The sequence below is a fragment of the Acanthopagrus latus genome, chromosome 22 (genome assembly GCF_904848185.1).
Source record: "Acanthopagrus latus isolate v.2019 chromosome 22, fAcaLat1.1, whole genome shotgun sequence".
Taxonomy (NCBI): Eukaryota; Metazoa; Chordata; class Actinopteri; order Spariformes; family Sparidae; genus Acanthopagrus; species Acanthopagrus latus.
This window is the reverse complement of record NC_051060.1, coordinates 22,222,200-22,246,329: the sequence shown is the minus strand read 5'-3', so window position 1 is coordinate 22,246,329 and position 24,130 is coordinate 22,222,200. Positions and strand designations below refer to the sequence as shown.

The window sequence follows — 24,130 nt, the reverse complement described above, 5'->3', positions numbered from 1 at the left end:
AAGAGCTCTGCTGACACCTCGCGGTCGATGTGCGTCACTGTTTCAGACGGAAGAATCGCTGACAGAATGAGAGCAGCACTGTGTTTGAGTGTCAGATTATTTGCACTGTTTGTCTGCGGAGGGTCGTGTCGGGTGCAGATGTTTTGCGTCACCGTCAACAAGCTGTAAAGGTGACGTCATGCGCATGAACGCACTATTTTTTTAATTTCTGATTTAAATTTTTAATCCTGAGTGAAAATGATTGTCAGTCACCTGACTGACACCAACATGTCTATTTATAAAATCTCTCTCTCTCTCTCTCTTTCTTCCTCCTCCCACCTTCTCCTTCCTCATCCCACATTACGTCATCGGAACCTGTGTGCTGGATTTTTTGGGGAGGAGGAGGAAGGAGGAGGAAGGAGGAGGAGCTGTGCAGCTCTCCGTGAGGCGAAGCATGCACTTGCAGGAATCTTCGGACAGCCTCCTCGTCTTCAGATGATCTCGTCTGGTTTGATGCCCGTCAGTACACAGAAGCGACGCGGAGGGGAGACAGAGCCAGACGCTCAGCAGCGGGTCAGGAGGCGGGACTTCCTCCGGGGCTGTTTATCTCGTCGTGCAGCGCAGAAGGAGAACCAGTGCAGGATCCGACAACAAGGTAGGATTGTAGACAACAACACAACATTCAGCCTGTTATTTGTTTTGTTTTCTTCTTCTTCTTCTTCTTCTTCTTCTTCCAATTCGTGCATCTGAATTCCATCACGTCGCTTCAGCTGACCCGCTCATGTAGAACTGGACCCGGTGCCGGTTCTGTGTGTGGTTGCAGCTGCTCGCTCGACACCGAGCCTGCCTCCTCTGTAATGTGGCTGCTGGCATTAAAGAGTTTGTTTCTATTATTACACATCCAGACCTGCGATGTCTTCACTGCTAATGTCTGCTGGCTGATTCCTGAGATGTAGAACCGGAAATATCAAATCCATCCCAGTATGCAAGTCCTGTTATTATGGGCTGGAATTTGGGCTATTTTAGGAACGTGATGGGGCTTTAAAGCTGAATTACTCTGATAATCAAGTGAATTTTACTTTTACTCTCATGCTGCAGCTGATATTTTTATTATATTTTCAACTATTGATCGCTTTTCCAGTAGACTGATTAGTAATATGATCATTTAAAATCCAACACAAGCCTCAGAGACAAAGATGACATCTTTACATGTCTGTTTAATTCTAACCAGCAGTTCAAAACCCAAAGATATGTCTGTTTCTCTAACAGAGAATCAGAGTATATTCTCATATATAATAGGGGGACAACTACACATTGATCTGGATTGATATAATGATTTACAAATCAATGATCCAGTAGCGTCAATGCAAAATCCGTTCTTTTTATTGTAAAGAAAGGATTGTTTTCCATTTAAATGTTTTGAAGCACGGATAAAATAGAGTTTCCACCGAAGAGCTCAGTAATAAAACTGTCAAATCACATTTTAGTTTCTTTCTGTGAGTTTAGATAATTTTGAACGATTGTGTTAAATGTGCAGATGACATTTGAGATATCTGCAAATATCGTATCGTCGTCCAAAGAATTTATAAAATATCGTACCAAGATGAAACTTGGGATTTACAAAATGTACTAAAACAACCCCAAATCCTCGTCAAACAGACGAATGTGAGCACGATTGTCCACACACTTCTGTCCGGAATAGAAAGGTTCATTGCTTCGCCTCACCGAGTTCCTCCTAAGAAGTTTCTGTGTGTGTTCGTAGGTTTTCTCGTCACACACACGTCACTATGCCGGGCATCGTGCTGCGAGGAGGCTGCGGTCCTCTGGTCGTCCTGTGGGCCCTGCTGCTGCCTCTGGTCTCTCTCAGTCACCTGCACCAGCATGGACACCGGGGCCCTTGTGTGGCGGACCGGCCCAAGCTGCTGCTCCTGTCCTTCGACGGCTTCCGCTGGGATTACATCGACCGGGTCCCGACGCCCAACTTCAACAGCCTCATGGAAAAGGGGGTGATGGTGAAGCAGGTGGAGAGCGCTTACATCACCAAAACCTTCCCCAACCACTACAGCCTGGTGACGGGGCTGTACGCTGAGTCTCATGGCATCGTGGCCAACGAGATGTATGATCCCGTTCTCAACCGCTCCTTCTCCATGGAGACGGACAGTATTTATGAGTCGCAGTGGTGGGAAGAGGCGGTGCCTCTTTGGGTGACCGTCCAGAAAGCTGGAGGGCGGAGCGGGGCAGCGATGTGGCCGGGGTCCGACGTGAAGATCCACGGCATGTACCCCAATGAGTTCCTCCAGTATAACGCATCAGTCTCCTTCGAAACCAGGGTGGAGCGGATCGTTGAGTGGTTCTCTGCGCCCGGGGAAGAAGCAGTGGATTTTGCAGTTCTGTACTGGGAGGAGCCGGACGAGAGCGGGCACATGCTGGGACCTCAGAGTCCCCTCATGGACGTGGTCATCGCCGGGATCGACGAGAAGCTCGGCTTCCTCATGAACGAGCTGAAGAAGGCGGGACTGTACGAGAAAGTCAACCTGATAGTGACCAGCGACCACGGGATGGCACAGCTCTCAGCGGATAAGATCATAGAGCTGGACGTGTATGTGAGCAGAGACCTGTACACCTGGGTGGACAAGAGTCCAGTGGTGGGAATACTTCCCAAAGAAGGTACCGCTTTAAAATGTGTCACATTCAATTCTGTCAATGAACTTGATGAAAGAAATTGGGTGCGATTTTTTGGGAAATATGCTAATGACGTCCACACCTGTTCTGTAATTATTAGGCTGCTGCTAGGAGACGGTTAGCATATCATAAGGGCTGGAAACAGGGAGAAGCAGCTAGCTTGTGTCAGCTCAAAACAAAAAAGCCTGCCAGAGACCAAAAAGCTCACTAATTAACATGTTAAGTGTAATTTATTTAACTTTTGACCTCCTAGCTAAACTAAGCTAAGCTGCCGGTTGATGTTTCATAATCGTGCAGACACGAGAGTTGCATGAATCTTCTCATCTAACTCTAGCATATTTCCATAAATGTCAAATAACTATTTTAAAGGTGCAATATGTAGGAATTTGAGTTGGAAACATGTATCAACAGGAAGTGATGAAATAGCAGCTTTGAAATCAGGATTTCTACGTATTGTGTCACTGAAGTGTCTACAGAAGTTAGCATGCTAACAACCCAAACCTGGCCAGAGTAAACATTAACACTCTGCTGTTCTCTGAGCTCCCTGAGTCCGAACCGCTAGCTGCATGGCTAACTGAGCTAACTAGCTAACGGCAGCTACAGTTAGCAGCAGTTTGTAGGTACTCCGGTGATCTTTTGCCCTCTGTTTGTTTTGTTGGATGAATTTAACAGGTGACCGATTCTACCCTTGTAATGTTTGTACATTTCAGGAGTATTGAGCTTAATCTAGAATATTTTTGGATCTGTGGACATTTTCCACCGTTGCTTCATCATCTGTCTTGCAGGGAGGCTCGAGGAGGTGTATAGTCTGCTGGTGGATGCAAACCCCAACATGGTGGTGTACAAGAAGGAGGAAATTCCCGCACACTTCCATTATCAGCACAACGTTAGGATCATGCCCATCATCCTGGAGGCCAAGGAGGGCTGGACCATCATGCAGAACAGGACCGGGCCCTTCATGTGTACGTATTTTTAAACCTCAGTGTTCTGGTGGCAGAGCTGCTCTATCCGGTTGTATCAAACAGCAGGTTCCTGCTGCTCTATTAATAGCCTCTCAGGAGATTTATTTTCAGTCGCTGAACCAGAGCTAGCTCATGTTATACCAGCAGTAATTAACAAAGAGAGCCAGATTTACTTTCCCTAAAAACAGCAGGAGTGTGTCTGTGTGTGTGTGTGTTTGTGGGTTTTGGATGTTTGCAGTGCACCGCCTCCAAGTGCCTCCAATTATTCTCCTTGATCCAATTCAAATCAAGCAGGTATTTTTTTTTATTCTTCTTCTTTTTTTTTTTTTTTTTCCAAACGCCTCCTCTTCAGACTCTCAGATCTCAAACTGTGCATCAAGGAGGGCAGAGTTTTTTCACTGCAGCCAAAGATTACATCATCTTTTCTTACTGCTTAACTCCTCGTCTCTTGATAATCAGTAAGAATGACCTCGTCGGGTCTGCGGCTGGAAGCCGTCAGTCATCTTCTTGCTCGCCTTTGTTGGCATTTTCTATTTTTGTAGGGCACTTGAAGGCATTTTTTTATTATGACATGCTTGTCACCCCGATGCCTCAACTGTTATATATATGGATGTTAAGTATTTGACTGCATAGGAGCCAGTTATAAGGTTCACAGTTGATGGAGGTGACGTGTTCAACAAACAGGCCGCCAGATCCTTAAAACTGTCGCTTTTTTACATGTTGCTCCACCATCGATCGGTGGAGTCGCATGAAGCCATTGGTGCTGTCATGATCGTGCATGTTCATCCTCGTACGTTCAACGTAAATTAAAAAAAAACAAAACTCCAGTAGGTACTGAGATAAGTCTGCGATGCTGCACCTGATTAGATGGTAGTTGAACCCACTGATGCCGCCGTCACAGACTGATTTGTGAATCCGGTCACTTCTCCCAGGATGAAATAGCACAGATAGATTTTCGGAGCAGCAGTTAGCCAGTCTTAACTTTTCATCAGAAGGCTTTGTGCTCGTGTGTTTGGATGTAATTTTCAGTCTTGCTTGTGCGCTGCAGTGATCGATTGAGCAGTTGCTAGTTTGCCGTGGCAGGCAGCGATGGTAGTAAATCATCTGAGAGAGCGGCAGTGCCAGATTTCATAAATCTCTAAACGAAAAGTGATGCCTGTGATTCATGGTGATGTGGAAACTGGAGATCTATAGAATAATAGCAACAGTGTAAGAATAATTACCGATGTAACGTAATGTGTTTCTTTTCTTTTCTCTCCAGTGGGGAACCATGGCTATGACAACACCTTACACAGCATGCAGCCTTTGTTTGTGGCTCACGGGCCGGCCTTTCGCCAGAATTACGTCAAGACCTCCATGTCCGCTGTCGACCTGTACCCCCTCATGTGCCACATCCTGTCCGTCCGACCTCTACCAAACAACGGCTCCCTCTTTAACGTCAAGGACCTGCTGGCCGAAGAGCCAGTTCGATCCCTGCCCAGCACCCCTCCCAGCGCCCCTCCCACGGTCAAGGAATACTCCTATGCCCCCGTCTGGGGTTCGTTCCTTGGTGTGGTGTTGGTGCTGGGCTTTCTGGGGGTCTACATCCGACAAATGACGCTCAAACAGATGTACCCGCTGAAGCACAAAGGCTGGGAGATGTCGCAGCCCTTACTGCAAGAGGACTTGCAACTGTAGGTGAAGACGCAGAAATGACGGCAGGCGTAAAAGAAGAGGAGGTACTGCTCCCCAAGGTAGTCCGCTCTGCTCAGAAACATCCCCCGAACACCTCCCTTATACGACTAAACGCCTTCGTGCTGCTGTTTATACAGGTTTGAGATCAAGGGAATCTAATCTCACCTCCTGATCACGTATAGAGGTGCACTTTGCTTGCTTGAGTATAAGGGAAATGTCCAGGGTTGTGCTTCTGATGCAGGCTTAATCAAGATAATAAACCTTTACATGGGCTTTATAGTAGCTTTGCTTTGATTGTGAGCATTTACCCAGCATCATCTCATTGTTTTCATTGTAACTGAATAAGTAAAACATCAAAGCTCAGAGTGGAATTTAAACCTGGCAAGTGCGAGCCTTTGTCGGCCAAAACCATGACTTGAATAACAGAAGGGTGTCGGTGTGCTTGAAACGAACCCCTTCGTCTGAAGCTAGAAGAGGGGAGACAGAAAGTAGGGCAAGAAGCAATAATATAATGTTGGAGCGGGGACAACTGTGCACACTTTCAGACAATCTCTCAAACGACGGCATTCATAGTGTTGCACTCATTTGCACATAGGAAAGCGAAGGAGCTTCAAGGTCAAACCCTGCTTACTTCCCCCTGAACACAGACCTCCACAGCTGCTCAGTGAAGTGGACGTTAGGTCGGATTGTCAGGTTTGTTAGAAAAAATTGGGCAGCCAACGTCAGTCAGGTGTGGAGGGACGGTAACACGGCATTATTCACAGTATCATCTGCGTAAAAAAAACAAACAAAAAACACCAAGTCAGGGTTTGTTACACAGAACCATCTGGGAAGTCCTGTATGAAAAACTGTCGGGCAAAAACTCCTAACGAACCAAACAAACAATCAGATCGACGACCCATATGACAGAAGAAGAAGAGACAGAAACATTCAGTGCGTTCTTTGCTCTTCTTTCACTCCAGTTCTGATAGAACCGACGCTGAGGATCCGCCGTTGTTGTTTTCTCTCGCCGGTCGTCACATCTAAACAACGCCCGTAGCTGTCGGTAGCTCCTCACAGAAGACTAATTTGGTCTGAAGTACTGCGGTTCGACTACAAGCACATAGTTTAAATCCCGGTGAGATGAGATCCAGCTGCCTCCCGAAGCAGTTTGTTTGCAGCACACTGACACCTGTACTCAGTAGCAGTGGTATTAGACGTGGTTAATCCGGCCTTCGCAGTACGCCACGTCAGGTTTCTGCCACCAGTTGTTCTACTTGTGGTCCGAGCACTGAATTATACGTTGCTGTGATTGATCAGAAAAGTATTCGAGCCTCAGACTCGTTCGACTGAGGTCAGTATCATTTTATGAATGTTACTCGGAAGCAGATGTTCCACCGAGGGGTTTTTAAAAAAAAAAACATTTTTCACTCGATGTGCCAGAGCCACCGCTCATATGTGTAGGTCATTCCATGGAGCCGATCACATCACGGCCTCGCTCTCTTTAGTAGTCAAGTTACCATTTGCCTTTTTAACTTGTAACGGAGAACAGTCTCTCCGAGGTGTGCAATCGTTCGTGTGTGTGTGTGTGTGTGTGTGTGTGTGTGACTCTGTTTTTGTTTGTAGAGTTCGAGGGCATTTTTTTTTCTGTATAGACGATCGTGGTAACCCTCGTCTTCATGTGCGTCGACTGTCATCACCATGGTCACGTGTTGGTGAAATGTGAAGTGCAATTGCTACTGGTCGGTATTTCGTCGTTGGGATTTTGAAGGGTTTTGTTGTCGCTCGGCTGAGAAGACTATTTTGGCATGACTTGCAAGAAACTGTTCCCCCTGATTTGCACTACAGGATCGAAATGAGAAATCAGAACGAAAAGGGGGCGGTTAGTTGGATGCTTTTTAGGTGACGTATGATTTGCACTTCTTGTTCGTAGTTGCTATTTGAAATTATATTTAAAGAGAAAAAAAAAAAAAAAGTTAGGTGCCTCTTACCAAAAAAGCTTTTCGATTAGCGTAATCATAGAAAGTCAAGTAGAAATCCAAAATCTGCAGATAAAGTCTTTAATATTTTTCCAGCATCATTTAAGAAAAATTTGGTTGAATTTTCTCCTTTATGCTTTTAGATGCACTGACTAATAACTGTGTGCCCCAAAAAGAAAATGACAGACAACACTGTGATAAATACTTTTTACAAATTTTAAAATTCATAAATTGATAAAAGCATTTATATGGAAATTGTTAATACTCTGATATTTGTCTTATTTTATTAAAGATGAAGTGTGTCTGATAATTTACCCCTGACTTGTTGACAGATAAATGAAATAAATAAATATATTTAAATGATTTACGTGGAATTGTTACTGAAGAATAATTATTAGATGAGGGTTTTTATGTTTTCCTCAGTCGATTATTAACTCGGATTTGAAATACGGAGATTTAACATGATTTACAAACTAACTATCTTTTTGCCATGTTGATGCAATTAGTCTTCTGAAATTAAAGGGACTTCTGTGAAACTAAACAACTTGTGTATTTCTTTTGTGTGTGTGTGTGTGTGTGTGTGTACGTGTGTGCTGATGGACCACGTTGTTTTTCCAATGATCATTTAATTTAATTAATATTATATAAAAATGTGGTGAGAAAAAACACTAGAAAGAAAAAATAAACAGGGATGATATTATTATGTATAGTTAATTAAACATGAGTTAATAATTATTTTTACTTCTAACAAACAAAGAAAAGATTAAGCAACATATTAAAACATCAGCTGCAGTTTTATGTTTACAGATGAACTACACAGTAGTTCAAACATTTACAGTTGCCTAATAAATGGGTCATAAATCATGTTATTGTTAATAACCATTTACTACCTATTCATTAAAAAAAGATACATATTTTTAAAATTATATGTAAATAAATAATCTAGAAAAATTCATAATCTTGCCCAATTTGATTTTAAATTCTTATCCTCAAATAATTTTCATTACAGGCCATTAAAAAAAATCAATCAATCAGAATTTAAAGTAAATATTGAAAACATCTAGTGCACCACTCTCATGAAACTGTGACAGTTTGTCAGACTTGAGCTCATTACGTCATAATATTGTTGTGTGTTGAAACTTGTGTGTTGACGTAAACGTGTGTGTAACTCTGTGCAGGAACATGTGACGGAGAAGCCGAGACAGAGACGACATTCATCCGATAACAAGACACTCAACCATCAAAATGATTTAAAGCTGTTTATTCTATTTTTTTTTTTATATAAAGTTGCTTTAATGTCACTGAGTGATGCAGGAGGCTGCTGATGGACCAGAGCTCCACATGTGGATACAAGATAATAATACGATTAAATAAATATAAAACTGTGGTTTAATAGCAAAAGAATCATTAATAAATGGTAAATTTAGTTAATTCAACATGAATTAATTGTTGTTTCACTGTTAACAGACAATGAAATACTTTTATAAACCATTTATCAAGAAATTCTATATATTTTATTTGTTATAAACATCAGTTGCAACTTTAGCCATCCAAATAAACAGAGATAATACACATTATTTACAGCTTTAAAAATGAACAAATGATTTATAAAGCACTGTAAATTAACAGTGAAATAACTATAAGCAAACTATTACATTTATATTCTTCTTCCCCTCAAATCATTTTCACACAGTCCTTCAGAAACATCATAAATTAAAGTGAATATTTAACCCTGAGCGAATGTGTTGCTTCAAAAAAGTGAACTGGTCCTAAAAAAAAAAGTTGTAAGTGAGAAGTGAAAGAAAAAAAAAACTTTAGAAATGAATCTAAACTGTCACAACTGTCCCAAAGAATATGTAAAATATGAAACATAAACTGCTCTGAGTGTCTGTCTGGAGGATTGTCCTCAGTGCCAACGTGTCCTTGAAGTCTCAGGCTTCAGCTCCTGCATGAATCACTCGTTAACTTGCAGGATCAAAGGTCTTTTATGAGTTATCGCTGGAATTTGCCCAGACAGCCAGTCAGCCAACCAACCAGGCAGCCAGTCAGCCAGTCAGTCAGTCAGTCAGAGGCAGGCGCACCGTGTGCCACCACTTTGACCGCTCCAGCTCTCCTCCTGCACGTTAAACCGCAGCTCACCCACCACCAGCAGCAAACATGGACAACATCAGCGACACGGTGGAGCACGAAGAGCGCAGTGATGGAGCCGACAGCCCCGACCGGGAGCCCAGAGGTGGCAGCGCAGGTGAGGAGGCCAAGGAGCAGCTGGTCAGCGAGGCGCAGGTCCACGCCCCTGCCGAGGGAGAGCGCAGCTACATGGACACCAGGGACAGACACAGCCCCTCGTCCTCCTCTTCATCCAGCGATGATGAAGAGGAGGAGGTGAAGGTAGAGGAGGAGGAGGTAAAGGCAGAAGAAGCGGAGCCGGTGGAGGTGGAGGTGGAGGTGGTGGAGGTGAACGGCGAGGCGCACGACGGATCCAGGCGCTCGTCGTCCTCCTCGGCATCCTCCGCTTCTCCCGACGACCCGCCGAGGACCCGGGAGGAGGATAACGCAGAGGACGGGATGCTGATGGCCTACACCCACCACGACACCGCCACCGGCCAGGAGGAGACGGTCGACTACACCCTGAAAACTCTGGAGAGTGTGACTCTGGATGAGAGCAGCGCTGCGCCGGACGACCCCAACCAGCCCGACGTGGCCCTCTTTGTCAAGGTAAGACAGATAATGCTCTCACTTCACAGTTTACCAAAAGGCCTCTTGGAGCCATGTTGTGTCTTTACAGTTAGTTTCTCTTCATGGGGACACCAACACCTCACAGTACAGACTCCTCAAACCTCCTCAAATAAGAGTCAAACAGCTGAATATTCTGCATTTTAGGGTCTAAACATTCATTTCAGCCGTTGATTTGCAGAATTACAACATCCTGCCTGTCACAGATTAGGGTCGTATACTGAGGAACTCCCTCCTGAAGTGTACCATTAATCTATCTTTTATGGATGTTGATGTTGGTGTGCCAAAAACACGACTAATGACTCTGATGATAAGATAATAAGGGGATGCAGCGGATGATTACGCTCTGGGTATTTCCCCGTCACTCCACCACATCAAGACATGTAGGTCACGTTAATACGACAGAAATATAACTCTCGTCCTCGTATCTATAACCTGAGAGTGAATTAATGTTGTTTAAAATGTAACTTTTTGACGTCAGTGATCAGAAACTGATGAAAATCAACAGCAGAGTGTCGATCCGAGTGAGTGAAGTCTCTCTCTCTGTCAGCGCCTTCGAACCCGGAGGCAGCCGGCTGTAATAATTAACCTGTTTACTGTACTGGCCATAGAAACCAGGGGTGAACTCCACGCTTGAGCAAATCTAGCTGTGTGTTTTTGTCTCTGATAGAGTCGGTGTGTGTGTGTGTGTGTGTGTGTGTGAGGTGGAGGCTACTATCAGAACATGCAGGGGTCACTTTGCTGATTGGGCAACAGAGATTGAGAGTCGGAGTCAGAGTCAGAGGAGGAGGAGGAGGAGGAGGAGGAGGTGTTGGACTGAACGAGCTCTGTTTGAGGACAACAAGGGCCTTTTAACAGGGAGTGACAGTGGCAGTTTGTACGAAATATTCAAATTGTCACGTCTTCATATTATATAAGCAAAGTCCACAGTCAGATAGAAGTGCAGTCAACACAACTCGGATTTCTTTAAAATGATCCAGACTCCCTTCGAAAGCTGCAACAATTAATGGGGATGTTATGTGTTTTATCAAGTCATACAGACGCTTTCTTCCTCTGGTTCAGGATATATGACCTGTGATTATGGTCTGGTTAGGTTTACACTTGGTTAGGGTGAAGAAAACGTCATGTTTTGGCCTAAAATACAGTGTTACATCAGCACAAACGTAGCTGGAGACGTCACGAGGTCTCGTCAGAAATATTCGGCTCAGTCACCAACTATATGAGCTGAAAATGTCCCGACATCTCATCAAAATATCCAGTTTTGTCACCATGAACACGGCGGAAAAATGTCCTGATCTTTTGTCAAGATACACAGTTTTGTCAGCACAAAAACTTTTGGAAAATGTTCCATCAACTCCTCAAATATATCTGGTTTCGTTGCCATGAACACAGTGTCCCGAGAAGTTAAAAATATCCAGCAGTGTGACGCTTACAAATGTTGAAACATTGTCTTGAACTGTGGTCTCTGGCTTGGACCTCCAGTCATAAAAGTCAGTAATTTAATGATGTATAACATATAAAAATCTGTTTTCTTGATTTGCAGAAACGTAAAATGTCACCATGTGTTGTGATTTAAGGTTTCACTTCAATCACAATCCTCAGCCTTGTTGTTACAGCACAAAAGGTCAAAAGCACAAACGGATATAGTATCAGGATGCGATTATATCACAATTATGATAAATGTGGACCGTAGTTCACCGGGGAAGTGATACTTGGCACGCTTGTCTCCTCGCTCCCCTCCACCCTCTTCCTCTCCGGGCTTCGGGTGGATTTCCCAACAGATTAATCTTCAACGGACGCAATAAACCGAACTGCTATAAAACCAGGCAGCAGAGTAACGAGGTTATCTGTCCGTGCTGAAGGGCGACGTGGCTCCTCCCCCCTCGCTGCTCGTGAAAGGCTGGAGAAAATACTACAACTTAATGAAGTAATTTCACCAGGAATCATTACTTGATTGCACACTGTGTAATTTAGATAGCAGCTTCCATACTTCCACCTCAAACTCAAGACAATGCTTTTATCGACGGGATTGTTGTGTTGTCACGTTCGACGAGTGTGTGTCGACACAAGTTATCTGCAGCTCGGACACTCCCCTCCACCTTGGCTCTGGAAAGATAGAAGGTGTCCGTTACTGTTTGATGTTCGGGTGAATGATTAGCCCGACAAGTCAGTGATTTGAGCTTCCTTTTGTCTCAAAGTCCTCGAAGTAGTAGTTTGAGATTCGGGGGAATTTCGGGGGGAGTGTTCGTAAATCCTGAGAGACTGGCTGGTCAAAGTAGTTGATCGTGTATAAATGGATGTAGCTCTCCGAATGTGGTTCTGATCCAGTTTGTGCCAGAGTGCATTTTTATGTTTGGAGTGATGATTTACAAACGCAGCCGTAGAAATGATGTTTTATACGACTGTCCTCGCTGTCTGGTATTCAAAGGCCAGTTAGCATGAAGACTGAGAGAGGGAAACACATATCACAACAAAACCGACCTACCACCAATCATTCTCTCATCAAACTCAAAGAAAATAACAAATGACAAATTATTAAAAGTGCTGAACAATTCCTTTAATGCTGACATGAGTTATCTGAAGAGGAACACGTTGGTCACGAGTGCAAAAAGAGATTAAATTGAGCACAAAAGCAGCTTTTCTGTTATTAAGCGGCTACTTGTTTCCCTCTTAGCCTTCATGCTAAGCTAACCCTATGCTGTAGATCAAGTGGACATACAGAACGTGAGAGTGGTGCTGATGTTTTTCCAAAAATGTCCAAATTTCTTTGGACCTGCAATGATTAAAAGATAAATCAGTGAGCGGTGCACTTTTAATTTAATCACCAGCTATTTTGGAAATTTGATCATAATCAGTAATCTTTTATTTCAGGTTCTGAAATGTGATTCATTTCTGTTTTCTTTACTGTTGATGGAAAATATTTGACCCAACTATTTTTTACTTATTACTATTTTCTCACAGTATAAAGTCCAAACATCGATCACAAGTTACAGATTAACTGACATTGAAAATAATCATTAGTCGCTGCACTATATCACTTTAATAATCACACAATCAGCTAAATTAAGTGTCTTCTTGGGTCTAGACTGATAAAACATGCTACAAACTATGAAGAGCTTCTCTGAAATGCAGTGAAACGCAGTTGTACCCATGTGGACCGACTGAAGCCAAACGTGATTGTAGCTGAAAGACTAATGAACGAGATCTGGATCTGAAAAGACTTCGGGCTCATTGCCATGTATTGTTTCCCATCAAGCCCGCTGAGACTGCAGCCTCATACAAAAATATCCACCAAAAAAACCCCCCAAAATAACACATTCAGCAACGACTAAAACGTCCCATGATCGCTGATAATGAACTGAGCTGCTTCGTTGGCCCAGTATGTTGGCATGTCAGCCAGGAGAGGGAGCTGCTCTATAAATAGAAACCGTTTTAAAAAATTTGCCCCAGCGGCTTCATCTCTCTCTCTGTTATCGCGCTTTCATCCGACGTTCAAACGCACAAATGACGACATGTCTTCTTCTTCTTCATCTGTCAGAAATGTGCCCATTCAAACGAAAAGAAAACAATGAGCGCCTGTCAGTTTCTGATTAAGTTTTTTTTTTGCAGTAAGACCTGCTTTTTATTTTTGTTGCCCTACATACACACCACTTTTTTCCCTTTTTCCGTCAACGAACGCCAACTCCTGCCTTAAAAAAAACCAAAGCCAAGCATGAATAATTGATGGAGGAATCCTCTGCAGGTCTGCTGCTGGTGATCAAATATAACCTGCGAGTCAAAAAAACAAAAACAAAAACCAAAAACATGTGAGCGTTAAATATAAATGCTGCATCCGATTTCTGGAGGTGAGATATTATTATATTTTTTAAATAGTTTTGGAGGTTTCTGGAAAATAAAAACACCTCTTCAACCTGATCTGACCTGAAGAAAGTGATGTGACCAGTTTTAGGAGCCGTGACACAGATGAGAGAGGAGGTGTGTGTGTGTGTGTGTGTGTGTGTGTGTGTGTGTGTGTGTGTGTGTGTGTGTGTGTGTGAGGGGAGGGATGGGGCTCCACCCCCTGGTCTACTAGACTGACACCTGTTTTCCACTTTGTGTCAGTGAGCGCTCGCTCTGCTCTCCATCTGCGTCCAAATCAGAGTACAGGATTTTTTTTTTTTCTCCACCTGCCACCTGAAACCAGCTCTCAGCCTCACCTGCAAGGACACAAACCCAAGCCTGGAAAAAAAGGTGGTGGAGATCTCGACTCAGGGGAACTAGGGGACAACTTCCTAAGTTGCGAGGGAGAAGGAAGATCTCTTGTTTTCCTCACCTTTTTTTTCTCTGGAGGATGTAGACCTTCCAAGGACAAGAGAAAAGGACTTAAGCTTATATATATAAAAAAAAAAGCGACTTAAGAATCAAGGTGACAGCCAGAACAAGGCGTCATGTCCACTAACGGTCAGGACAGAGACCCTGATATCGAACTTTTTGTCAAGGTAAGACAGAGACGTCGCTGTGGTTGCAGTGTTTTCTAAAGTTAGATGAGAGGGATTTTCAGCGTACTGCCGCTCATGGAGCTCATGTAACTCAATAGCAGAGGTAGAGTTGCACCGGCACGCTGCTCTCTGTGCTGACCCGGGATTGTTGTGACAGTGATACTGAAGCTGCCTGTTGATGGTGGGAAGCTGCTGAGGTACCATTAGCCCACTAAAAGCAGACTGTTTTATAAGAAAGAACTGCATTTTGTTATTGAACTGAGACGCTAATTTTAGATTCCGGTGGGTTGAGTCCATTCAGTCTGATCTTTTATATTCCTCGTGGCATTATTTTAGTGCACTGATCAAAAGATATCTCCAGATAAACACTGACAAATACAGCGAAAATGATGAGAGTACGCCGCTGGAAGTGCCACCTTCAGTAGACACAGCGGTGTTGTTTTGTTCCGCTCGACTATATGCACTCGAGGCCCCGGTGGGAAATGTTAGAGCCAAGATGAATCTACCTGAGGCAGGTGGAAAGGCTCGTCGCTGCCTGGATGCACTGACCCAATTAGCCGGTCCACCTCCTGGGAAACGGCTCAGCTAGGTAACCGAAAGTTCACTGACTCTCGGCCGGCTCGAGTCAAGCCCGATCAGTCAAGAAGTTCTGCTGTTGTTGCAGCACACGAAACCACGAAACGCTCATTTTTTATTTTTTTTTATTTTTTGGCCTATTTCCTGTGAGGAGTTTTCTGGGTGGTTCCAGTCTCCATAGTTTGTTGGTTTCCGTAGCTGCAGCCCCAACATTTGCTCCCTCCTGCTGCCATCTGAGGTGGGACCTCGATGGACAGAGAAATATCCTGCTGCATCAGCTCTGCACAAGATTTAGGACTTTCATATTGGGGTTATTTTAGCATTGTGTGGACTGAAATGGAGCTCTTTGAGAGGATCATTACATCACAGGATCGTATGTAGCAGCATGACGACAGGCTCCATCAGTTCTCATCAGTAACCCAATGATCAGATTCTGATTTTTGATAAAGGAAAATCGTTTTTACTTGTTAAGATCGAGAGAAAATTCCTACACAGCTTGATATATGATGTCACTAGAGGTCATCAGGACAACCTTAGCTACCAGTAGGATGGTCATATGAACGTGGATGTAGACTTCTAAACACGTGGGTGCTTATTTTGAAAAAAGAGAATAAAAGCCACGATATCTCGCTCTCACTGTTGAACCCTCCCGACTCTTCTGATAGTCCTGTCAAGCAACTCCCTCGTATCGTATCGTATCGTATCGTATCGTATCGTAACGTAACGTAGCATATCGTATTTATAAAATGACAGCGCGTGTACATGCAGTGGTTAAGCAATCCTTGTGTATGTGCCTCTCTTAAAGTATCGTATTGTAACATAACTTATCGTAACGTATCATAAATGGTGTCGTATTGTAACATATTGTTTCATATCGTACGGTATCTTAACGTATCGTATCGTAACGTATTGTAACGTATCGAATCATATTTTCTGTAAGGCTGTACAACGTGGCCTGAAAAATAATATAACCACAATTTTTATGCTTTAATTGCTATATAAGATATATATCTGCATATTTACTCTGAAATCTATTTGAAAGTACTTAATTAAAATGCCAGGACTCAATATCAATACTGCAACAAAATTCAATTACATAATAAAACAATGAGACTTCTGATAATGAATCATTAGTAATGTTGATGTAACGCAGCCATTTAAACCAGGAAATGACAAAAAAAAATGTTATATGAAGTAACAAAATCCAAAATCTAAGACAATATGCATTCTCATATCACAACAACGATATAATATTGATATACAAACCTAGAAACACTTGTCTTGTTTTGTTTGCACTGCCTTGGTAGTGATACACTGTCTTTTATTCTCATTCGCGCTCACGTGGTTCTGTGTGACAGCTTTTGTCCTCCCATGTTCTAGATGTTGATTGGCCATTATCAGCCGGCCGTGTATTGTGTTACCGCCTGTGCAGCTGAGCCCGGCCGTAACAATGCGGCAGACAGAAGCATCACATGCGCCCCGGCAGCACGACAGCTCTGAGCATCAATGGCTGGCGAACATACAGTTGGCTCAGCTACTTTTTAGACTGACGGCTCTGTTTTTCTGGTCGTTGCTCGGAGCAGCGCCGTGCTGCCGGGAACACGTCCTGAATGTTTAGTGTCCTTCACCAGTGAGGTGATCGCTGCTGCTGCTGCTGCTGCATTCAAGGAAAAATTACTGAACATTATTTGTGATACTAGTTGATGATTGTGATGGAAAAAACTGCCTATACTGTAGTTGAATTAAACCACTTGTTCTTGATTAAATTGAGTTAAATTCGCTGATTCTTATGTAATAAATAGAGCGAACTGTCTCCACTGTCAAATCTCTGCTCACCCAGCTGACCCTGAGGTCATTGCACTCATTTTTGCTGTGTTGTGGACCTCTGTGTGTGTGTGTGTGTGTGTGTGTGTGTGTGTGTGTGTGTGTGTGTGTGTGTGTGTGCCTCTGTGGTCTGTTGGCCAGTGAACCGGCTGATAGAATCGCTATGTATAATTCAGCCGGGCCGGCGGCTCAGGTGTCACAGCTGATGCTCCGCCGTGCGTCCATACATGCCGACACATGAGCTCACGTGAGAATATGATGGAGAGGAAGTGATGAGTGGCTGCAGGGAGGCGACTTTCATGTTTCATCCTCAGTGAACAAATGATGTTGAAATAGAAATAGAAGTTCATTTTTAAGCTCTGCAGACTGCGCTGCTTTAATCTGCTCCCCTGTGTCTGTACTTTTGCTTTGACTCGGTCCTTATCATAAATTTCTATCAGGGATTTAAGGGCTGACGTGTTTATGTGCGTTTGCGTAGTGTTTACATTTATACAACTCGTGACGCTTCTCGCCGGTCAAATAAAAGTCAAAGATAACAGTCGGCTAAATCCAACAAGTGTTTAATTTACAGAAGCGAGGTTGGCAGGCTGTCCCAGAGACATGCAACCTTGTGACCACAGATTTTCCCAACCGCAGAGAGCCGGCGTAGCAAAAAGAAAGTGGGGGAATGTCCCTCCTCGGGAAGGTTTGAGTTCAAGATCCCCCCGTGCCCTCGAGCAAGACATTTAATCCCTGCTAGGAACAGGATGGGAGCACAACCTGTAGTCTGACCTCCATGACGAGGAATCTGAGGGATTACAGAGAAAAAATCTCTCAGGTTCAAGTCTTTCTACGTTTGATATTTTGGTTTAGATGATGTCAGTGTTGTAAATAGATATCGTGTTAAATTATTGTTTTGGTCAAAGAATAACTTAAAACTTTAAGCATCTGATGTTAAATGTACTTAGGTAGAAAAAGTGTGAGTAAAAGTAAAATTACACACGTATGTATTTACTTTATACTGTATCATGACAATTATCTTGGCAATTATCAAATCTGATATTAAGCATTTTTCTGATTATCAGTCAGTGTTTTTTTGTTGTTGTTTTATCAGATTGCAGATGAAACTATGAAACAATGGCAGTTCAAACCTCCACCAAGGCTCAACAGTCTTATGTTATCGCTCCTAAACACCAGCTACCTAAATATGTCTAATTATATAAAATCCTACGTAGTTAAGAGTTCAGTATTGACCCTTGGAGCTAAATAAAGAAGCTGAAAATGGAAATAATCAAGTAAAGTGGAGGTACCTCGAAATTGTACTTAAATCGTCTCTGTGTAACAGTTTGTAGTTTGTGTTTTGATCATTTTTTTATCGTGCATGTGTGAGCAGATTGTAACGTCGCCTATAAACGATTCGATTAAGTTGTTTAAAGCTGCTGGACTGTGGATTTCTTTGTGAAGGACTCAGGTTGGATTTTCCCTCGACAGTCCAAAGGACGTGACTGGACGCCTCGTCTCATTTTAAGAACTTCTTCCAGTTAATGGTTTGGTTGATAGACCGTCATCAAACAGTGAGAAATGTCTGTCACAGGTTCTACAAAGTCTTTTTCTTGGTCCAACCAACTGTCAAAAATCTGACGAGAAACATTTACTACAAGGTGAGACAAAGAAAAGCTGCAGATTCTCGCATTAACATGCCTGGAATTATCACGTTGGCCTGAAAAACGATAATGACTGATAAGGTTTCTGTTGATTCACCAGTCGATAAATGAACTCGCAGCTCTACTGGTGTCAAAAACCAACTCTGTGGTCATTTCTCTCACCACATAGCTGGTGTTGTTGTCCATCAGCTGTATGTGTGTGTTTCTTAAATGTCTACTGCACGTCAGATTTCACCGCTCTGACTTGTTGTGTTTTTGCAGGCGGGCAACGATGGAGAAAGCATCGGCAACTGTCCCTTCTCCCAGCGTCTCTTCATGATCCTCTGGCTGAAAGGCGTGGTGTTCAACGTCACCACCGTCGACCTCAAAAGGTGAGGACGCAGGCGCACAAGCACACTTCTGCACTTACTGCTTCCTCTTTTTTTCCCCCTCCTCACGACACACACACACTGCTTCCTCCACAGAAAGCCGGCAGACCTGCACAACCTGGCCCCGGGGACGCACCCTCCGTTCCTGACCTTCAACGGGGAGGTCAAGACCGATATCAACAAGATCGAGGAGTTCCTGGAGGAAACGCTCAGCCCTCCAAAGTAACTCGACTGGAAGGTTTCACAACACGAAGTTTACAGTATCAGATTATATCACCGGCAACACACACACACACACGCTGCTTTTCGCTGGATTTATTTCACTTCGGGAGCGCTGTTGAAAGGGCAGGAAACATTTAAGCCCAATAAAAGTAAACACGCGCTATTAGACGACTGATGTGAACTGATATAACTGTTTGTTCTTTATGGCTGCTGTAAATCTTTTGTGAATGAGAGTACGTGTGTGTGTGTGTGTGTGTGTGTGTGTGTGTCTCAGATTTGATACGTGAAAACAAAAACCTGAACTGTGTGTTCTCCACTGAGCAGCCGCAGTGTAGCTTCAGGGAAAAAAAGAAAAAATCAGGACAGCTTTATTGTTTTTTAAATTTTGTTATTGTCATGACCTAAAAAAAACCTGAAAAAAAAAACAAAAAAAAAAATCAGACCTGGTGTGCGAGCAGTCGCAGAGAAAAACCGTCAGATTAACTAAATCTTTCTTTTATTACCTGCAAAGTTTTTTTTTCTTTTTTTTTTAACGTTTTAAATGGACCTTAGTGTGAGAGAGCTGGAGAGGCGGGCGGCCAACTCGGTGTGAGTGTGTAACATGCTCTCAGTCTGAGCTGAGCTCCAGTCCAGGTGTTAATACTATCCAGATGTTTGGGTCTGACTTGCGTCTCCTGCCTCCGTCTGTCTCCCTCCTCCTCCACCTCCCTCCACCTCCCTCCACCTCCCCCCTCCTCCGTCTGCTCAGGTATCCCAAACTGGCCGCCAAGCAGAGAGAGTCGAACACAGCTGGAAATGACATCTTCGCCAAGTTCTCAGCCTACATCAAGAACACCAAACCAGAGGCCAACGCCGGTGGGCCGCTCATTTTGTGCCATTTAAACTCTCTCACACACACACACACACACACACACACACACAGGACAAGCTGAATAAAGTGTGTGAGAGGCATTATTATGTTCCTCCACTAGGTCGTAGCAGAGTCCAGTGTTTGAGTTTTACTTTGACTCGTATGTTCTGCTGTGCTGCCACCTAGTGAAGTTTCCCCGTCACTCACCTTTCACCACACTTATATCCATATATATACCTGGTGTGTTCAGTTCTAGAGAAGGGTCTGACCCGGGCCCTGAAGAAGCTGGACGACTACCTGAACAGCCCGCTGCCGGACGAGATCGACGCAGACAGCATGGAGGAGGAGAAGGGCTCCAACCGGTGCTTCCTCGACGGAAACGAGCTCACTCTGGCAGACTGCAACCTGCTGCCCAAACTGCACATAGTCAAGGTGAAAAAGGGGAATATTCATCAACGTTTCCATCAAAGTTTTGTGGTCCACAAAACATTTCTGGAGCTTCACCAGCAAAACAGAGTTACAGCTTTTTTCCTAAACAACAGAAGAAGATGGAGATTTGTTTGAAAATGTAAAATAACAGCTCAAAACAAAACAAAACAAAAAAAACCCCCAAAACATAAATGTCTGAGTACTCCTCGTTTGGCATAATCAAAGTCTCAAGAAGCCCAGAGAACCCAAATTGATTTGAAAAGATGTAATTTACACCCTCGATGGGATGTTCAGCTTGTGCGATCACTACGTTGCTTTTAGCACTTTTAGCTTAGCAGCTACAGTGACGTAAATTAATGAACAGATAAATAAATGGTTATTCGGGGCGCTGGAGTTTTTTTATTTAAACATATGCAGCATGGAAATCAGTTTTAGGATGACAAAATCTCTTAAAGTTAGTATTTACAGTATTAATAAGGTCATAATATGATCTCAAAAATGCCTATTTGATGTATTTCCATGTGAAAAAACGTCCTCGATGGAGATGAAGTCCCTAGAAATGTGTCTGAAGCTAGAGACGAGGCCTCAGAAGGGTCAAACAAAGTAAAACAGGATGAAATTGTGTTTGTACATTTTGTTAATTCGGCTTTTATTCGGTCATGAAAATCAAGCGGTGAAGGATTTTCCCTGTTTTCTTTCCTGAGACCACAAAGTGCACCTTTAACCGAAAAACAAGCAGTAACTGAAGCAAATTGAGTGAAATCAGGCTTCAGAAATGTAAACTCTAACAGCCCGTATCAAACTTCCCCCTGGGACTCTCTGAACGCAGCGAACCGATGTTTGATCCATCGAGGGTGGATTTAAAACGTCTGACAGGATAAATCGAGTTTGTTCCTTCGGTTCACGTCGACGTCTCGGCTCTGCCTTCTCTCCCCAGGTTGTCGCTAAGAAGTACCGCAACTACGACATCCCCTCAGACATGACGGGCGTGTGGCGGTACCTGAAGAACGCCTACACCCGCGACGAGTTCACCAACACCTGCGCCGCCGACTCCGAGATCGAGACGGCCTACAAAGACGTGGCGAGGAGACTGGCCAAGTAAACTCTCCAAGCCGACCCCGAGCTCCAACAAAACAAACTAGTAACACAAAAAAAGTTTTTTGTCTGTCGTAGTGAAGAGGTCAGATGTTTCAGATGTCTGTGTGTGTGTGTGTGTGTGTGCGTGTGTCAGGTCCACGCAGCTTCACAGCTCCAGATGTGACGGATCTCAGCGGTTCGGCACATCGTGTACGCGGTGTCGCAATTACAGAACCAGACACGGCTGAGGAGAAGTGGAGCAGGGCCGATAAATCAAGCACATTTTAACTGAATTCACAGGTTTTGAAAAACTACATTCAGTTTTTTTTTTGCCGCTGTGAAACTTAAACATGATTGTGTCTGTCTGTATTTATTCCTCATCACACAAAGCTCTCTTTCATACGTTCTCCACCGGCCCGCAACGGCCAAACATTTTACTAGCTGCTGATGTCAGGGTCGTTCACTTTATTTATTCCTAAGCCCACAGAAGTCTGGTCCAGCTCCAGTGTTTATGATCAAGCTTTGGCTCCTGGGGAGACACCTTGATTCATCTGTGATTGATGACGGATGCTAATTGTTTTGACTGAATATGACTGTTGATTCACTTCTTTTTTTTTTTTTTTTTTGATTGTCATTCATTTCTTGTAGGTGTTGCTGTTGTTGTTTTTGTTTCCTTGAGCTTAAACGCATCTTGAAATTCACTCACTGCTTCTGAACGATTGATTTGTGGATAGATTGATTTTTAAATGAACACGTGATCGATGATGAACATTTTTTTTTTTTTTTTTTCCTGACAAGGGGCATCGATAGCTTAGAAACAAAGCCTGTGTCCGAATTGTTTGTACACCTGACGTCTGTTTCGGAGTCCTAACATTTAAAAACATTTAAAAACATTTAAAAACATCCAAAAAAGTAACTTAACTTATCAACAGAATATGACAAAACATTGTAATAAATACGCGTTTGTATTTTGTTGTGGAGATATCCACTACAGTTAGCATGCTAACCAGCTCGGAAAACCAATCTGAGCTCCCATTCTGGACCACTAGCTGCACGGCTAACTGAGCTAACTAGCTAACAACAGCTACAGTCAGCAGCACCCCCAACATCTTACATATTGCACCTTTAATATATGAAAAAAATCTTCACGTGCCTTTATTTGGTAGATTCAAAAAAAAAATAAAAAATAAAAAATCTGAGCCAATGTCGCCCGCAGACGCGTTTCTGAAAAGTGTTTTGCATCCAGAGCCGAGACATTTGTTCTGCCTCCGGCTATTAGCGTCCAGTTCAGGTATTGATTTTGTCTTGAGTTACACATGATATTATGAATGGAGAGAGTATTTACTCAGCAGCCCCAATCAGGCCTGATTAGGCAGAGCCATTAGTGCTGCGATGAAAAGCGTCTTCCAGGCCAGGTCCACAATGGTCAGGAGCCCTGCCCTCCAGCCTCCTTCATCAAAGAGACATTTCCTCCGCCACGAGGAGTCTCTCAACATCCGCAAGCCTAAAGTTCAAGTTCAAAAGTTTCATTGTCCGCGCAGAGGAGGATGGAAATTCGTCTTGGGGCTTATCGTCTTTGGCTTGTTGTCAGGCTGCAACTATAGCGAGACTTCCTCGAAGAGCCATAAGGCTCTTGTGTGGTTTGGACAAACATATGATATGAAATTGGAGCATGATGACTGAGAGCCATGCTCATTGCGAAGCTCTACAAATAAAATAATATTTTCACAGATCTGCGTCTGCCTTTTCTTTTCCTTCTCGAGCGAGGTGATCAATCAACAACGATGCTCGGAGGCGAAGGGGTAGCGGAGAAGGCGCTGGGTTTTTAGCCTCCCGGTCCTGAAAAGGGTTAAGCGTGCCTGACTGAGTTGATCAAATCCAGTGGTGCAGGTCTGTTTCTCCATCTCTTACAAGAGAGAAAGAAGGAGAGAGGGAGAGAGCGGGAGAGAGAGTGATGACCGTTGACAGGCTTAAATAGAGGCTTCCATGCCAGGGATCAAACGCCATCCCTCTTCTCCACTCTCTCATTAAGACGGAAAACCCGAGCGCCGCCATCCGATCTGTCTCCATTTTTCCTCAAAGGAGTCTAACTTGAAAGATCTGCGCCTGTCGGATTTACAATGGTGGGCGAGTGGTGTTTACTGAGACGCGGCCTTGCCAGAAACAACAGTCAAAGAAAATAAATGGAGCCTGCCTAGTGTTTCCACAGGAGTAAGGAAATATGGAGCGAGACTTGTGCCTTGCTGTTTGGTAATTAGTACCTAAACATCCCTGTCCTTGGATCCCATCGCTCACATCCAACATTTCTGCAAGCTGGATAATATACAGTGGAGCATTAACGTCAAACACGTCTGGTCATGGGGCCTGGCACGCCACATTAATCTGTTATTACACTCCCAGTGGATCTACCAGTCGCTGGCCTTGGCTTGGCCACCATAGAGAGTCCATATAGGCTGACAGGGACTCACACACACACACGGCGTACTTCTGCAGCCAGGGTTAGTAAACCTTCTCAGCTCAGGCATAAATTGTCTAAATTGAGTCTTGCTTTGAGACCTGAGCTGATTAAAACAAACTGGTGCGTTTGACGTGTGAGGACCCACCAGAAACAGACCTGTGATCCAATTAAGGGCCAGACCCCATAGTTTAAGAAATACTACCAGGCAGACCTCAAT

General features: G+C 43.6%; 2 protein-coding genes across 2 annotated transcripts; both read left to right on the top strand.

Annotated features, from left to right (window-relative positions):
• The first annotated feature begins 404 nt into the window (after nt 1-404).
• enpp5 (ectonucleotide pyrophosphatase/phosphodiesterase 5) lies at nt 405-7,796 on the top strand. The gene is made up of 4 exons (XM_037086031.1): nt 405-634; nt 1,742-2,646; nt 3,447-3,623; nt 4,885-7,796. Exons 2-4 carry the CDS (start codon nt 1,767-1,769, stop codon nt 5,298-5,300), a joined length of 1,473 nt encoding a protein of 490 aa, XP_036941926.1. The 5' UTR covers nt 405-634; nt 1,742-1,766; the 3' UTR covers nt 5,301-7,796.
• A 1,470-nt stretch (nt 7,797-9,266) lies between these two features.
• Nucleotides 9,267-23,187, top strand: clic5b (chloride intracellular channel 5b). The gene is made up of 7 exons (XM_037087477.1): nt 9,267-9,970; nt 18,771-18,880; nt 18,974-19,099; nt 19,848-19,954; nt 20,200-20,381; nt 21,316-21,476; nt 21,610-23,187. The coding sequence occupies exons 1-7, from the start codon at nt 9,413-9,415 to the stop codon at nt 21,701-21,703; spliced, it is 1,338 nt and encodes a 445-aa protein (XP_036943372.1). The 5' UTR covers nt 9,267-9,412; the 3' UTR covers nt 21,704-23,187.
• Nucleotides 23,188-24,130: the final 943 nt, after the last annotated feature.